This window comes from Oryx dammah, unplaced genomic scaffold, assembly GCF_014754425.2.
Source record: "Oryx dammah isolate SB20612 unplaced genomic scaffold, SCBI_Odam_1.1 HiC_scaffold_18, whole genome shotgun sequence".
In the NCBI taxonomy this organism is placed as follows: domain Eukaryota; kingdom Metazoa; phylum Chordata; class Mammalia; order Artiodactyla; family Bovidae; genus Oryx; species Oryx dammah.
In genome coordinates, this window is record NW_024070202.1 from 50,164,418 (window position 1) to 50,181,234 (window position 16,817).

At 42.0% G+C, this 16,817-nt stretch overlaps 1 protein-coding gene across 1 annotated transcript in view; it reads left to right on the forward strand.

The window, feature by feature from the left end:
• The first annotated feature begins 3,959 nt into the window (after positions 1-3,959).
• Positions 3,960-16,817, forward strand: part of EPDR1 (ependymin related 1) — a 33,434-nt gene continuing 20,576 nt past the window's right edge. The window contains exon 1 of the mRNA XM_040260865.1: positions 3,960-4,557. Coding sequence (XP_040116799.1) covers positions 4,253-4,557 — 305 coding nt within the window. The 5' untranslated portion in view covers positions 3,960-4,252. The remainder of the gene's footprint in view (positions 4,558-16,817) is intronic.

Here is a 16,817-nt window from a genome sequence, read left to right on the forward strand (position 1 = left end):
CATTTCCTCTTGCCTCGCATCTGTCTCTCATCCAGGAATGCTCTCTCCCACGTTCACCTGCCTCACTCTTCCTCATCCTTGAAAAGCAGATCAGGTGAAAAGACTATATAAACTTTGAAAACAAGGTGTTTTTTTGTTTTTGTTTTTTTAAAAAATTAACTTATTATTTTAATTGGAGGCTAATTACTTTACAATATTGTAGTGGTTTTTTGCCATACATTGACATGAATCAGCCATGGGTGTATATGTGTTCCCCATCCTGAACGCCCCTCCCACCTCCCTCCCCATCCCATCCTTCAGGGTCATCCTCGTGCACCAGCCCTGAGTATCCTGTCACATGCATCGAACCTGGACTGGTCATCTATTTCACATATGATAATATACACGTTTCAATGCTATTCTCTCAAATCATCCCACCCTCACCTTTTGTTTTTTAAATAGTTGCTTTTTATCTTGAGTCCATACTACAGATTCTAACCTTACACAGACATAAACCATAAACCCAGTTAACGTTGTTGTTAATGACCCTAAACTTCCAGCCACCAACGTGTAGGTCTGTGGTACTGTCAGGTGATGGATGAGGTGATGGGTCTCACTGCAGATGTGGCCACCAGGCATGTTCCTGAGTCCTCAGCCCAAGAGAAAAGGCATAGTGTCTAGTCCCACAGTGTCTAGGGTCTAGACTAATCCCTATAGTGTCTAGTCCCACAGGCTCTCTACTGGCTGCCAAATGGCCATAATGAATGACTGATGTCATTTCTTCAGGAAAATACCCTTTTTTACACTTTTAATTTGGAGTTAGCAGGTGGTAATTTTGATAAACTCAGCCATGGCCACAGGACTGGAAAAGGTCAGTTTTCATTCCCGTTCCAAAGAAAGGCAATGTCAAAGAATGTTCAAACTACTTACTGTACAATTGCACTCATTTCACATGTTAGCAAGATTACACTCAAAATCCTTCAAGCTAGTCTTCAGTAGTAAGTGAACTCAGAACTTCAAGATGTACATGCTGGATTTAGAAAAGAGAGAGGAACCAGAGATCAAATTGTATCATAGAAAAAGCAAGACAACTCCAGAAAAACATCTACTTCTGCTTCATGCTGCTAAGTTGCTTCAGTCGTGTCCAACTCTGTGCAACCCCATAGACGGTAGCCCACCAGGCTCTCCCGTCCCTGGGATTCTCCAGGCAAGAACACTGGAGTGGGTTGCCATTTCCTTCTCCAATGCATGAAAGTGAAAAGTGAAAGTGAAGTTGCTCAGTCGTGTCCAACCTTCAGCGACCCCATGGACTGCAGCCTTCCAGGCTCCTCCATCCATGGGATTTGCCAGGCAAGAGTACTGGAGTGGGGTGCCATTGCCTTCTCCGTCTGCTTCATTGACTATGCTAAAACTTTGACTGTGTGGATCACAACAAACTGGAAAATTCTTAAAGAGATGGGACTATCAGACCACTGTACCTGTCTCCTGAGAAGCCTGTATGCAGATCAAGAAGCAACAGTTAGAACTGGACATGGAACAATGGACTGGTTCAAAACTGGGAAAGGAGTATGTCAAGGCTATATATTGTCATCCTGCTTATTTAACTTATATGTAGAGTACATCAATCCCAAAGAAAGGCAATGCCAAAGAATGCTCAAACTACCGCACAGTTGCACTCATCTCACACGCTAGTAAAGTAATGCTCAAAATTCTCCAAGCCACGCTTCAGCAATACATGAACTGTGAACTCCCTGATGTTCAAGCTGGTTTTAGAGAAGGCAGAGGAACCAGAGATCAAATTGCCAATATCCGCTGGATCACCGAAAAAGAAAGAGAGTTCCAGAAAAACATCTATTTCTGCTTTATTGACTATGCCAAAGCCTTTGACTGTGTGGATCACGATAAACTGTGGAAAATTCTGAGAGAGATGGGAATACCAGACCACCTGACCTGCCTCTTGAGAAATCTGTACGCAGGTCAGGAAGCAACAGTTAGAACTGGACATGGAACAACAGACTGGTTCCAAGTAGGAAAAGGAGTACGTCAAGGCTGTATATTGTCACCCTGCTTATTTAACTTATATGCAGAGTCCATCATGAGAAACGCTGGACTGGAAGAAACACAAGCTGGAATCAAGATTGCTGGGAGAAATATCAATAACCTCAGATATGCAGATGACACCACCCTTATGGCAGAAAGTGAAGAGGAGCTACAAAGCCTCTTGATGAAAGTGAAAGAGGAGAGTGAAAAAGTTGGCTTAAAGCTCAACATGCAGAAAACGAAGATCATGGCATCTGGTCCCATCACTTCATGGGAAATAGATGGGGAAACAGTGCAAACAGTTTTTTTTGGGCTCCAAAATCACTGCAGATGGTGACTGCAGCCATGAAATTAAAAGACGCTTATTCCTTGGAAGAAAAGTTATGACCAACCTAGATAGCATATTCAAAAGCAGAGATATTACTTTGCTGACTAAGGTCTGTCTAGTCAAGGCTATGGTTTTTCCTGTGGTCATGTATGGATGTGAGAGTTGGATTGTGAAGAAGGCTGAGCACTGAAGAATTGATGCGTTTGAACTGTGGTGTTGGAGAAGACTCTTGAGAGTCCCTTGGACTGCAAGGAGATCCAACCAGTCCATTCTGAAGGAGATCAGCCCTGGGATTTCTTTGGAAGGAATGATGCTAAAGCTGAAACTGCAGTACTTTGGCCACCTCATGTGCAGAGTTGACTCATTGGAAAAGACTTTGATGCTGGGAGGGATTGGGGGCAGGAGGAGAAGGGGACGACCGAGGATGAGATGACTGGATGGCATCACTGACTCAACGGACATGAGTCTAAGTGAACTCCGGGAGTTGGTGATGGACAGGGAGGCCTGGCGTGCTGAGATTCATGGGGTCGCGAAGAGTCAGACATGACTGAGCGACTGAACTGAACTGAACTGAGAGTACATCATGTGAAATGGTGGACTGGATGAATCACAAGCTGGAATCAAGATTGCTAGAAGAAATATCAACAACCTCAGATATGCAGATGGGTAACAAAAGAGCCTCTCGATGAAGGTGAAAGAGGATAGTAAAAAAAGCTGGCTTAAAACTCAACATTCAAAAAACTAAGATCGTGGCATCTGATCCCATCACTTCATGGCAAATAGATGAGGAAAAAGTGGAAATAGTGACAGATTTTGTTTTCTTGGGCTCCAAAATCTCTGCGGACAGTGTCTGCAGCCACGTAATTAAAAGATGCTTGCTTCTTGCAAGAGAAGCTATGACAAACCTATTAGCATATTTAAAAGCAGAGACATCACTTTGCCAACAAAGGTCCATATAGTCAAAGCTATGGTTTTTCCAATAGTCGTGTTTGTGAGATATGAGAGACCATAAAGACAGCTGAGGACTGACAAATTGATGCTTTTGAACTGTGGTTTTGGAGAAGACTCTTAAGAGCCCCTCGGACTGCAAGGAGATCAAACCAGTCAATCCTAAAGGAAATCAACCCTAAATATTCATTGGAAGGATTGATGCTGTGAAGCTGAAGCTCCAATACTTTGGGCACCTGATATGAAGAGCCGAGTTTTTAGAAAAAGACCCTGTCTTGGGAAAGATTGAGGGCAAGAGGAGAAGGGGGCTACAGAGGTTGAGATGGTTGGATGGCATCACTGACTCAATGGACATATATTTGAGCAAACTCCAATGAAGGACAGGGAAGCCTGATGTGCTGCAATCCAGAGGGTCACAAAGAGCTGGACATGAGGTGGCGACTGAACAGCAACAAAAACAGTTTGATAAAGGGACAGGGTTATGTGGGGGTACAGCAAGTGCACTGATCCAGCTTTCTTGATCTTGTGTTTGAGTTTGTCCTCCATTGTTTGTTATCTGCTGAATACTCAACTTAGCAGAAAAACACTTTCCTTCTCATTCCACCACCCCACCCCCCTTAAAACGCGGATACCCCTTCAGGATGCTAGTGGCACCACTGCCACTGCATTTCCTGTTGGCAGCAGAGAGCAAGTGGAAACAGTAGCGGCCGCGGGCAGCGGCCCAGGCAGAAACAGCTCTCACACGATTCACGGAAGCTTTCCCGTGGCCGATCCCGGCTCCCAGGCCTTGCGCATCCTGATCCCAACAGCTGGAAAGGCCGCCGCCGTGACCAGCAGCAACTTGGCCAAGATCGCCTTCGGGCACAGTTGGAGAAAGCCCCGCTGAGTGCCTGGGTTGCTCAGCGCCCCCTTGGGCGCGGGCTGGCTCTCTGGGGACTGCGGCCGCGGCAGAAGGCGATGCCTGGGCTAGCTCCCCTCCGCGTGGCCCGAGGGTCCCTGGACGCTTGGCTGCTGGGCGGCCTCTGGGTCTGCGCGCTGGGCTGCCTCTGCGGCGTGGGGACGGCGGCGCCGGGGGCCGGGGCAGGGGCTAGGGGCTCCCTGGGGGCTCAGCGCCCTTGCCAGGCGCCGCAGCAGTGGGAGGGGCGCCAGGTGCTGTACCGGCAGAGCACCGGGCGCTACAGTCGCGCCCTGCTCTCTTACGACGGGCTCAACCAGCGCGTGCGGGTGCTGGACGAGAGGAAGGCGCTGATCCCCTGCAAGAGGTACGCGGGGCGCGGAGAGCGAGGCCAGGGCGGCCCGGGGAGGGCGAGGTCGAGGGAGCTGCGCCGGAGCGCGGGGTTTCCAGCAGCTCGCGTCGCCTTCCTCCCATCAAAGATAAACTTCGCGGAGAGGATCTCTTGGGAACAGCAGAGTTGGGGGCTGGGTGTCGGGCTGGCACACTGGGGGTGGCCTGCTGGCGGGCACTTAGTGAGACCTCGCAGGGCAGTGGCCGGTGAAGAAAAGTGGCGCCCCCAGGCCCTGGTTCGCCCACATTCAAAGGCTGCTGAGTCAGCCTCCTGACTCCTGGTGCCCCCTTCAGCCTAGGGCGTGTCTTCTGCACTATCTCAGCTTTTTCAGGAGATATCTGTGAGGGAGACACGACGAATACATATTTTATGAGTTTTTTTTTTTTCTTTTTAAAGGAATATGACAACTCAACCAAACGTGTGAGGGATCAGTTAAAAGAACTGTCACAACCGTTGAAATTTTAGTCTACTCCCTTAAAATTTCTTTTAAGCAAGTTTTACATTCGGTGATTAAAAAGCCTGTATGTTTGTATCTTTTTTTTTTACAGAACATGATCTCTTACCTGTTGTTATTTGCCATTTTAATAGTTGGCCCCTACCTATTTTTAATGGCTGCACAATATTCCACAGAGAGGTTATGCTACAATGCTTTTTAACCACTGGCGTGATTATTCACCTTTCTGCATCTGACAAAGGACACCCTCTTTCCTGAGACTGCAGTTTGTTCTGACCCCATTATAACTTGATTTCTATTTTGGGATCGCCACCTGTCAGTTCCTTCTGCCTCATTCCTGTTTCTCTCTGTGTGTTCCTCCAAGGGTTATGCTGGCCTCTCATATGGAGCTGGCATAATTAGGAGGTGCCATGTGAATGTCCACAGTTTAAGGCTCAGTGGGCAGTAAAATGTGGAGAAAATTTGATATCATTTCACCTAAAAGTGTTTGTTGAAGTATTAGGCATCTTGAAGACAGTATGCAAATGCAAGAATTGTTCAAAGCAAAATATTTGAGAATGCAAATGATTGTAATGAATGTACATGATTGTAAACTACAAGTGCTGAGGAGGCCTGGAGTAGCCGAGTCATCATGGGGTATTGGGAGTATCTTTTCTCTTTCAAGAAGATGAATGTTTTCTGTTAAGTCTCAAAGAACTTTGTATTAATAATAGCAAAATCCAGCATTTGAGTACTTGTTATGCACCAGGCATGGTCCTGAAAATGTTCCACATACCATATTATTTAGTTTAAAAATCACAACTACTGGACAATGCAGGTTTTATGATCTCCATTTTACAAGCAGAGAAATCTGGGGTCAAGGGAGATTAGATAACTTTCTCAGATCTAGAGCTAGGACTGGAGAAAGCTGAGTGGATTCTGATATCTATGATATACTGGGCTCTTGTTTGTTTACTTATTCATTCAGTCTGCATTTTTTGTGTGTCAGTCATTTTGTATAATCAGAGTGGGTTTCAGGGAGGTCATGGTCTGGGGGTGGAATCATATAAGGAAGAATTCCCATATAGTGGGGTAAGGGATGAGCTGGACTTGAGAGCACCCCAGACAAGCACCTAACCTGGAGGTGCTTCCTGGAGGAGGTGGGACAGGAGTGAGCCCCCAAATCCCTGGACGGGGTGACCATTAGGGGGAAGTGGGTGTGGAGGGAAGACTGATGCAGGAGGATCCATCCAGGTGTATTCTGGGACATCCTGCCACAGGCAAGGCTGAGAATATTCCAAGAACTGCAGGCCAATCACTGTTAGACTGAAGCATGGAGTATGGAGGGAGGTTGGGGATCCAGGGAAGGATATTTAAACAGTGGAATGCCATGGCTGGGTTTTTTAAAGAGCACTGGATGAATGGTTGAGAATAAAGAAGAACAAGAGAAGAAGCTGAAACATGACCTAGGAGATGTTTGTAGAGAGATCCAGGTGGAAGATGGGGTGTGGCAATGTGATGGTGAGAAGTGGACATTTGAGAAATTTTAAGGATACTGAAGAGGCTTATTGAAGGAGGTGCAGAGTATTAGATGGTATGCTGCAGGGTGGTGGTGGGGGGAAGTCAGTCCTGGCTTGTGAAAGCTAATGGTACTGACGGCATTGAGTAGATGGTGATGTTGTTTGCTGAGACGGGATTTGGCTTCTGCACTTCTGAAGAAGGGTCAAGTACTGCTCTTCGTGTGCACTGTCCTGAAGCCTTGTATAGTGGTGGCTTACAGATGAGTCCATGTCAAAGATGGACTAGGATTGAGACAGACCTGGGACCTGGGACCCTATGCTGCAGTGCTCACATATGGACATACTTCTCCTCCAGCAACAAAATACAAAGAAACTATATGGGGCTAAAAATAACCCTGTGCATGCACAATTAGGGTGAATTCTGGATAAAGGATACAAAGAGACCCCAAAACCCAACTGCCACATTTGAAAGAGCCTGGAGCAAAAGCAGCTGATTATGTGCATTCCCCTGTACAAAACACCACTGATTAAGGGGTGGACAAACCACCTAAGCCATCCCCCTGCAACCCAACCCCTGGATACACCCTACCCTCATCCTGTGTAAGGAACAAGCTTGCTCCCCTTGGGGATCCGTTTGTTCTTGTTCCCCTCGACCCCTCCACTGCAGCAGTGGCTCCTATAAAGCCTTGCTTGAATTTCTTGTCTGGCCTCTGATCAGTTTCTATTGATTAAAGAGGCCAAGAACCCTGATCTGTAACAGGATGGCCCAAAAGCACACTGCTGACACAGTGGAGTGAGGCCAGGAGAAGGAAAGGAAGATAGGGTTCATCCCCCCACCTCCCAGAGGTAGGATTTTCATGATTTAAGGGATTAGGCTTTAGAGTCAGATAAATCTGCCTCTGAATTCCAATTTCTAATGCAGGTCTTTGGGTTACTAGATGGGAATGCTACTAATGCCTAATGTATTGCTTTGCTGTGGGGATGAAATGAGTTCAATGATGTACAGCACACAGTGCAATGCAGAAGGTGTGGCCACAACTGTCCCTCTGGCCACCACCATCTTCACCATCCCGGTAAATTTACCATAGCCCAGAGACTCGCTGCCAGCCCCATGAGCTCAGAAACTTGACCTTGCGGCACCCTCCAGGGCCCTCTCTTTGGGAGCTGGCTGAGAATGAACAAGCTCAAGTGTGGCACTGTATATCTCAGTGAGTGCTGTAGCTGGCATGGGGGCCAGAATTCTCAAATCTGACTAGGTCATTCTCTCCCTGTAGGCAGAACTATGTAGAGAGCCAAATTCTAATCAGGAGGCTATGAGCGAAGAGTTGGAGCAAATTCATGGAGTCTAATGACTGCCTGCTTTAGGCTGGGCTGTGTGCTCAATGTTGAGCTTTCCATCATACATAAGAGGCCAGCCCAGCGGAATCAGGCTAAGATTAAGCAATGCATCATTTTCACTAGAGAAGTTAGAAGCATAGAAGTCCCTGATCCTATGCTATCCCAACACTGCTGGTCCAGACCCCCTTCACTCTGCACAAAGCCTGGGCAGGTATTGCTCAGGTTGTCTTAGCAACCTTTCTTTTTCTGTAACTCCATGATCAATTAGTAGAGTCTTCAGATGTGTATATTATAGCCTCACTGAGGTCACAGCCAAATCTTGCTGGCCTCAAAGCTTTTTTGTCCCCATGTGGTGATTTCTTTCTTTACTTTTTAAATTGAAGTATAGTTGATTTACAATGTGCGGGTTTCTGGGTACAGAAAGGTGATTCAGTTTTACATATATATTCATGTCCTTTTTCACATTCTCTCCCATTATGGTTTATTACCAGATATTGACTTTTGTTCCCTGAGTCCATGTGGTGATTTCTCATTTCTTTACACTTGCCCTGATCCGTCAAGTGTTAATCTCACAGTTTAGCTTTTAGAAGGCAATTTTACTCCTCTTTCTTCTTGGCAAGGTTTTATCTTACAGTCCCATCTCTGGCCCTAAGTCAGATGCAGAAAAAAATGGTTAGTGCACAGATGCATTTTTAAGCTTTTAAATGTAGATTTGTTGGAACAAACTCTGAAACTTTTTCAGGTACTAGCAGTCTGGCCAAGAAACCAGATACGATTTGAAGAAAATATGGATGGGTTGTCTCTTCATATTTATTAGTAAGTTGAGAAGTAAGTTTTAGAATTGGATCAACTTCTTAAGATTTTTATTTTGCATTCAGATAGTTATGGAAAATCCCACTGATAGTTACTGTGGAATGACTAGGATTTTCCAGGCTTTCTTCTCCCTGAGATGATGGAAAAGATAAATAACTTTACAAGCTTCAGATAAGACAAGCCTTAGCAGAGAATGGGAAATACTAGTAATTGATACTATTTTGTTTTCTGTTTCCAACTGTTTTTTCCGGTAAACTCACAAGTATTACATTTGGAAGACTGCAGGAAAGGCAAGATTATTTTGTATTTCAGTAACATAGAGAACTTCATGGGAGAAGCAGTGTAGATACTGAATGAATTTTGTTAGACTACCAGTAACTTACTGTTCCTATTTACAAAATGGTAGATTGGGAATTGGAATTAATGAAGCTATTGATACAAAGGGAGCAGAGTGGCATTGAGAGGATATACACTGGTAAGTTAGAAATGTATCTTAGAGGACTATTCAACTACCAATCCCACATGTTTGAGGATTTCTTTTTTTTTTTTTTCACTAAAGGATGAAAAGTATGTCTTAAATGGAGTGACAAGTATCCACTTTATCTTATACAAATTCTGATTAGTTCCATCCTTGTCTCAGATTTTACAGAGCATTTTACTTTTTGGAGAACAGAATATTGTTTCTCTTCTCTATTCTTAGAGAAAACCACCTAGTGTAATAGAAAGCATGTGGACATCCATTTAGACAGTCGTGGGATGCCAAACATGGCTTCTAATCCTGGCTTCACCCCCACAAGTTCCTTTCCTTCTTGGAATATCAGTGCTTTTCATCTTTTAATTTGATTTTAATGATATCTACAGTATTGATACTAAATAATATTTAGGGCTTCTTAAAAACTAGATACAAATAAAATTATACAATACCATGAGAACACCACTTGTACTTTTATTACATTCGGCTGATTCTTTTTTCTTGCAAGATGCAATAACTTGACATAAATTCTAAATTTATTTTTCAACTTGTCCCTTTGTGTAGATAAATTCAGATACATCTCTTATTTCACCTTTCCACCAAAGCTTGTGTTAATGGGTAGAGATGAGATGGGCTGCCTTTCTATACTTTGGCTCCAAACTCAGAAGGCTGTCCTCTCCGTGGAGCCTCCTTGTATACTGTGGGATTGAATGGGACTGCTTTACAGGAGTGTCCTTCCAAGGATCTGCTGTGGAAGATTCATTCCAGAGGAAGTTATCACATGGGGCAGCTTCGACAATTATATGTGTTTGAGAATCAGGATAAGGGTTTTTTTCTCCAAATGTACAATTTTATTTTGAAATTACTTCACACTTACAGAAAAAGTTAGTCCATAGCCATTTTTCCCCTGAGTCTCTTGAGAGTGAGTTGTCAGCTTGTTGTCCCCATGGCCCCCCAGTATTTCAGTGTATATTTCCTACAAACAGGGAGATTGTCTTGGGACACAACCATGGAAACAAGAAAATTAGCATGTGTTCCTTGCTACCATCTGAAATTCAGGTCTTACTCAAATTTTGTCATTTGTGCTTTTGATGTTCTTGTAGCAGGAAGGATCCAGTTTATATTTAAGCATTGCATTTAGGTGTGTCTTTTTAGTCTCTTTTTGTCAGTAACAGTTCCTAAGCCTTTCTTGCACTTCAGTACTTTTGAAGATGACACACCAATTATTTAGTAGAATGTTCCTTGATCTGGTGCTTCCTCATAATTAGGTTCAAGTTATTCACCTAGGGTAGAAACAGCACATCTGGATGTTTACTTTGATAACTTGATGACTGATGTCTGCAATATTTCTTAAGTGTGAAATGATACTTTTATATTTTATAATCCATAAGTATTTTATAGGGAGATATTTTAAGGCCATGTACATATTCTGTTCTTCATTAAAGTGTCAAGTTATTCTTTTCTTTTTATCAGCATGAATATACGGATGCTCACTGAATTCCATTTGCTATCACTATTTATTTGATGTTCAGATTTGGCCAGTGGGAAGCCCTTCAAGTTGGCTTCTATGTTCTTTTGACATGTCTCTCTTCTTTGAACATATCCTCGATTTCTGCCAAGATATTTCAAGATCATCTGTACTTTCCTTGCTGGATTATTGGAATAAGTCATTTCTCAGGAAGCTCTGGTTATTTTTACTAGAGAATAATATTTGGAAGCAAGGTCCCTGCTGTAGTTGTGCTCATGGTTATTGGGTGGCACTTTCCAGGCACCCTCACTAGACAAAGCAAAAAGATATAGGTTTGAATACACACACACACACACACACACACACACACACACACTCACTCATTCACACATATATATACATATTTACATCCACATTTATTTCTAAGCTTCCGATTTTAATACACAGAGATATTTATACCAGTATCTCTAATTCTGATCCACCACCACGGATCATTCTAGATTTCTCCTGTTCATTTTTTGTAACTCCCTTTTTAGACCATGAGAAAACTGGCTTCCTTGGGTTTCCCTGGTGGCTCAGACGGTAAAGCGTCTGCCTGCAGTGCAGGAGACCAGGGTTTGTTCCCTGGGTTGGGAAGATCCCCTGGAGAAGGAAATGGCAACCCACTCCAGTACTCTTGCCTGGAAAATTCCATGGACTGAGGAGACTGGTGGGTTACAGTCCATGGGGTCGCAAAGAGTCGGACACGACTGAGAGACTTCATTTCACTTATTTAATTGCAGTAGGTATCAGGCATAGCTATGCTACCCGCTCCCTACTTGGATGTCTTACTGTTGGGCTCTCCAGGCCAGGCCATGTAGAGACCTACCTTGCTTGACCCTGCTTAATGGCTGTAGACTAAATTGTTTAATGAGGGGAAGGGAAGGTCAGGTTACATTTTTTCGTATGTTTTTCTGTGGGATCTCTTGGGGCTAACATTGTTGTAAATCCTCAGAATGTGTCTGTGTGCTGGGGGAAGTAAATTCGTATGAAATATTCAACAAATTTATTTGATCCTGAGCCCTGTTTTGCACGGGTTGGGCTTTCATTTGAGGAACTCCTTTCAGAATTTCAGGAGAATTACTCTTTTGCCCTTACTCCCTCCTCCTTGATCTCTGAAGGCTGGAGCCAGTATTTTATTAGCTCAGGAAGTCTAACTGCTTGTGGCATTTTGATCCTCGAAAAATAAACCATGCTGGATTTGTAATACTGAGTTTTTCTTCACGAAAGAGATTTTCTTGGAGGCACGTAAAGTTTGCTTTAAGAATCTTAATTCTGTGGGTCTATTGACCCTGAATTTCAGAGGATTGACGCTGGGATGTGGAAAAAGTGGGATGCAGGGATAAGGAAAAATAAATTCCAAGGAAGATAAGCCCAGGAGATTAAAGGCACTGGTGGAATAGGAGACTAATTTATAAATAGAAGCCAGAGGTGGTCGCCATACTGCTTTGGAAATATCTTTATTTCTCTCCATTAACCTTGAACTGTTTCTTCCTGATTCTGACCTCAAAGATGGTGGTCAAGGGCAAGGTGCCCAAAGATCTGAAAATATTCCACCAATTAGTGGTTTGTTTTTCCTGGAATAAATGTGATAGGCTTATATTTCCCCAATTCCAGTAAAAATCTTCTATTTTCCCCCTTTATAATTTATTTTATTTTACCCAACTTTCAAGAAAAAAAATCTTCTCTTGATCTTCTTACTAACTGAAACTGCATTCTCTCTGTCTATTTAAAGCAAATCTCATGCTGATTCCCGTTTCTGTCCTCCCATGTTCTCTTGGACTCTCTCCAAGCAAACTTTCTCTATCACAGCTCTACTGCAACGGCTCTGGTCAAGGAACGTATGCTCCACATTACTAATCAAGTGATCTTTTATCTGTTTTCATTTTACTGTTTGTCATTTCCTCCATCTTGATGTATTTTCTTCTGTGGTTTTCAGGACATCACGCTCTTCTAGTTCCCCTCCTTTTACCTAATTTTCTTACCTTCTCTTTCTGTCACACATCTTTACTGTCAGGCTGGTCCAAACCTTCATCATTCTTGCCTGGGTTTTTTGCAACAGCCACCTAACAGGTCTCTACTTCTGCCCTTGCTCCCTTTGGTCTATTCTCAACCTCGCAGCCTGAGTGATTTGCTAAAATTGTTATATCATGTTGCTTGTCTGCTCAAAACCCTCCCGTATGTGTTTCTATGTCTCAGAGTAAAGGTTTTGCAAGGGTTTGACCATGCTGTGGGATCTGCTACCCCAGCCCCTCCACACCTTGTCTTGACTTCTTCACTCTACCATCCATCCATTATCACCTCATCACCAGCTCACTCATTCAGCCCACAGCCTCTGCATGCTCACTCCTTTGGCACTTGGGTGGTTGATTCCTCTGCCTGGAAAGCCTTTTCCCTGAAAAGCTGTATGACCCACTTGCAAATTAGACTGTCCTTTCTCTCCACGACATATACTCACTGCCTTTTATCTTCAAGATATTTACCTATTATTTCATATTTTTATTAACATACTATTTTAATATTTTATTAATATGCTATTTAATTTAAATTTTAAAGTCTGTTCCCTCATTTCCTCTGCCACCCAAAGTAAAGCTCCATTAGGTCCAGGATTTTCCCTTGGTTGTTGCTGTATTTCCAGCACCATAGAATAGCCCTGACTAAATTTTTTTGAATGAGAGAATGAATGACAATGATAACATATATTCATTGTAAAAGGATATCTAAATATAGATATGCAAAGAGTAAAAATTATCCATAACTACCAAGCCAACATGACTACTGTAACATCTTCTAAATATCCTAGGAGACTTTTAGATGCACAATTTACATACTGTAGCACACACTGTTTGGTAATAGGCTGTTTTTCATTTAACAATATTGTGCAAGCTCATCCATACTGACTAGTCTGCTTGTATCATCTTTGAACTCCTGGCTTTTCCCATTCAGGTCTTAGCCCAGAGGGGCCTTATGTGACTGTCCAATAAAGCCCTCTCCACTACCCACTCTCCATCACATCTCATTCTGTTTTACTCAGGACACTATTACTGAGTGACATTGTCTTGAGTCTCTCTTCCCAGGAGTGAGAGGAGAAATTGATCAGTCTGGTATAGTACCGGAACTCCAGCACCTAGAAGTGCTTGGCACATAGTATATTTCAATAATGTTTACTGAATGAATAAATACCATTTTTATGACTTTTGGATTACTAGTATGATACATGTTCATGGTGGAAAATCTAGGTAGCCAAGAATAGCAAAATAGAGTAAAGAGAATCATGTTGTCCAGAATTAACAACCCTTATATATGCGCTTCTAGATTTTTCAATTTCTATTTCTGTATATACAGTTCTAAAATTAAATTAGAAACATGCTATGTGATTTTTAAAAATTTAACAAAACATTGCATATTTTCATGCCATTATGTAACCTTTGTGGCTTCCCTGGTGGCTCAGATGGTAAAGCATCTGCCTGCAATGAGGGAGACCCGGGTTTGATTCTTGGGTTGGGAAGATCCCCTGGAGACGGAAATGGCAATCCACTCCAGCACTCTTGCCTGGAAAATCCCATGAACGGAGGAGCCTGATAGGCTACAGTCCATGGGGTCATAAAGAGTCAGACACGACTAAGCCACTTCACTTTTACTTTCATGTAATCTTTAACAGAATCATTTTTAATGACTGCATGGTATTCTGGCTAATGGATGGGACACAGTTTCTTTAAGCAGTCCTTAATAGGGGACAGTTAGATTTCTTTCTCCTTTATGTTTCACTACTATAAATAACTACATGTGTAACCTTGTATTTGTGTGCAATTTACTTTAAAAATATTTTGCACAGATTCCTGGATAAGAAAATGGTTGAAAAGGGATTACACATTTATAAAATTTTGACCACTTTGCTTTTCAGGAAGGTTGTTCCAGCTGATATTTCAACTGACAAAATATGAATGTTCTTATTTACCCCACTCACACCTATAAGGAGCCTCATTAATTTTTAGCAATTTCAAATATGATAAACAAGAAACTGAAAGGCAGAATGACATACTGCAGTGATGTCACACTCCCTTGTCATGAGTCTCACTCTAAAGTGAATGCCTCTAATTTGCCACAGTTAAGTCTCCTACAGGCTGCTGGTTTAACAAAGACACACTATCATGTTCAGTAAATATTTTTCTGACCTATTTTATAAAGAATTTATTCTAATCAGGATGAGTCTTAAAATTCCCCAGCCTAGTGATTTATACTAATGGATTGCCTAACATTTAACCATCTTTGCATTCCTGAAATAAGTTCTATTATTATGTATTATTTTTTAATAGTCTGCTTGATTTGTTAATATTTAATATTTGTTTTTAATCCATAGCCACAATTTAATTTGATCTAGCTTATATTTTTGTGTTCTATATTTTTATGTCAGAGTTTCATAGTTTTGTAAAAGAACTGGCAATCTTTCTGTAATTCTGTATGCTCTATAGCCTTGAGGTTGGAAAAAACTGATTCATGAAATCATGTGGACCCAACTCTTTTTGAAGAAGTAACTCTTTGATCTCTTTTTAAGATCAAAGATCTAAGATCTTACTAGGCTATTATAAGGATTTTTCCTCTAGTTGTTGACCAGCTTACCTTTCTGCTTAAGTTTGAGTCAGTTTTGGTTGTTTATATTTTCCTAGAAAATCTTTTACTTAATAAACATTGTATTTATAATCATAACAAGTTTGTGCATTGTATTCTCTTAACTCTTAAAAAAACTTCACCTTATCTATCAATGTCCCCTTGTCTTTTATTTTTTTAATTTAAATTTATTTATTTTAATTGGAAGCCCTTTTCTTCCCAATATTCTATATTTAAATTTTCTTTTTTTCCTCTAAATTACATTTTAACAATAAGCTAATGAATTCGTGTGATGGTTTTATGGTTTATTATTCATTTCTATTTTACATTCAATATCTTTTTTGTTAAGAATAATTTTTGTGAATTAAATTTCAGTGTCTACCCATATTTTGAAAAGTTTTGAAGCAGGTTATAGTGGAGCACACACTCCACTACAGGTAAAAGGGCATGTCATGACCAGTACATCCCCCAGACTCCTTTCATCCATGAGCTACTCACAGCTCTTCTCTCATCAAACACTCTTTACAGTGCTTCTCTTGCTCCTCACCCTCTGGTTTGGAGAATTCCTCTTAATATGGGCATTGGAAGTTCCCCCACCACCAATGGTTTCCTTCTGAAGCAGTACCTCTTAAACCGAGAGGCCCTCTGAAGAATCAGACCCCTAGCAGGGTGACTGCGTTGCCCTCAGACCTTCCAAAGAAAAGAGGAACTCTTGGGACAGATGGCTCCCAAACAGAAACAGCAGGTGCCCCTGGACAAGAAGGCTGCAGTTCCTTGGATGACCCCTGTCCTTTCATAGCAGGCTGTTTTGTTGGCTAAAGTTAGGTCTACTGGGAAAGGTCCAGAGTGTGAATTCTGCCAATGAGTGAGGACCCTCTTCTGGGTTTGAGTTTTCACTATATCTTCACATGGTGGGTATGGTCAGCTAGCTCTTTGGCATTTCTCTTTTTTTTATTCCTTCATAAATGTTGTAAAATTTGAGGGAGACATATCAATCCTACCAAAGTTATTATTAAAAAGGAAGGCCAGAACTTATTCCAAATATTTTTTCATACCAGGATTATGTGATAACAAAATCAAGCAATACACTGTAAGAAAATCATAAATTTCTCCATGAGTATAGATGTAAACATTCTTAATAAACTAGTAGCATATTAAATCCAACAGTGTATTTGTGCATGCTCAGTCGCTTCAGTCATGTTTGACTCTTTTTGACCCTATGGACTATTGCCCGCCTGGCTCCTCTGTCCATGGGAGTCTCTAGGCGAGAATAGTGGAGCGCATTATCATGCCCTCCTCCAGGGAATCTTCCAACCCAGGGAATGAACCTGCATCTCCTACGTCTTCTGCATTGTAGGCAGATTCTTTATCCACTGAGCCACCTGGGAATCTTTAAATCCTACAGTATGTAATTTTAAAATTGATCTTGACCTAGTGGTGATTATGCAAGTTTGATTTAATGTTAAAAATTCGGTCAATATAACACTATATTTATAGAATAAACAAGAAAAATTATACAGTCATCTGAAGAAATACAGAAAGATC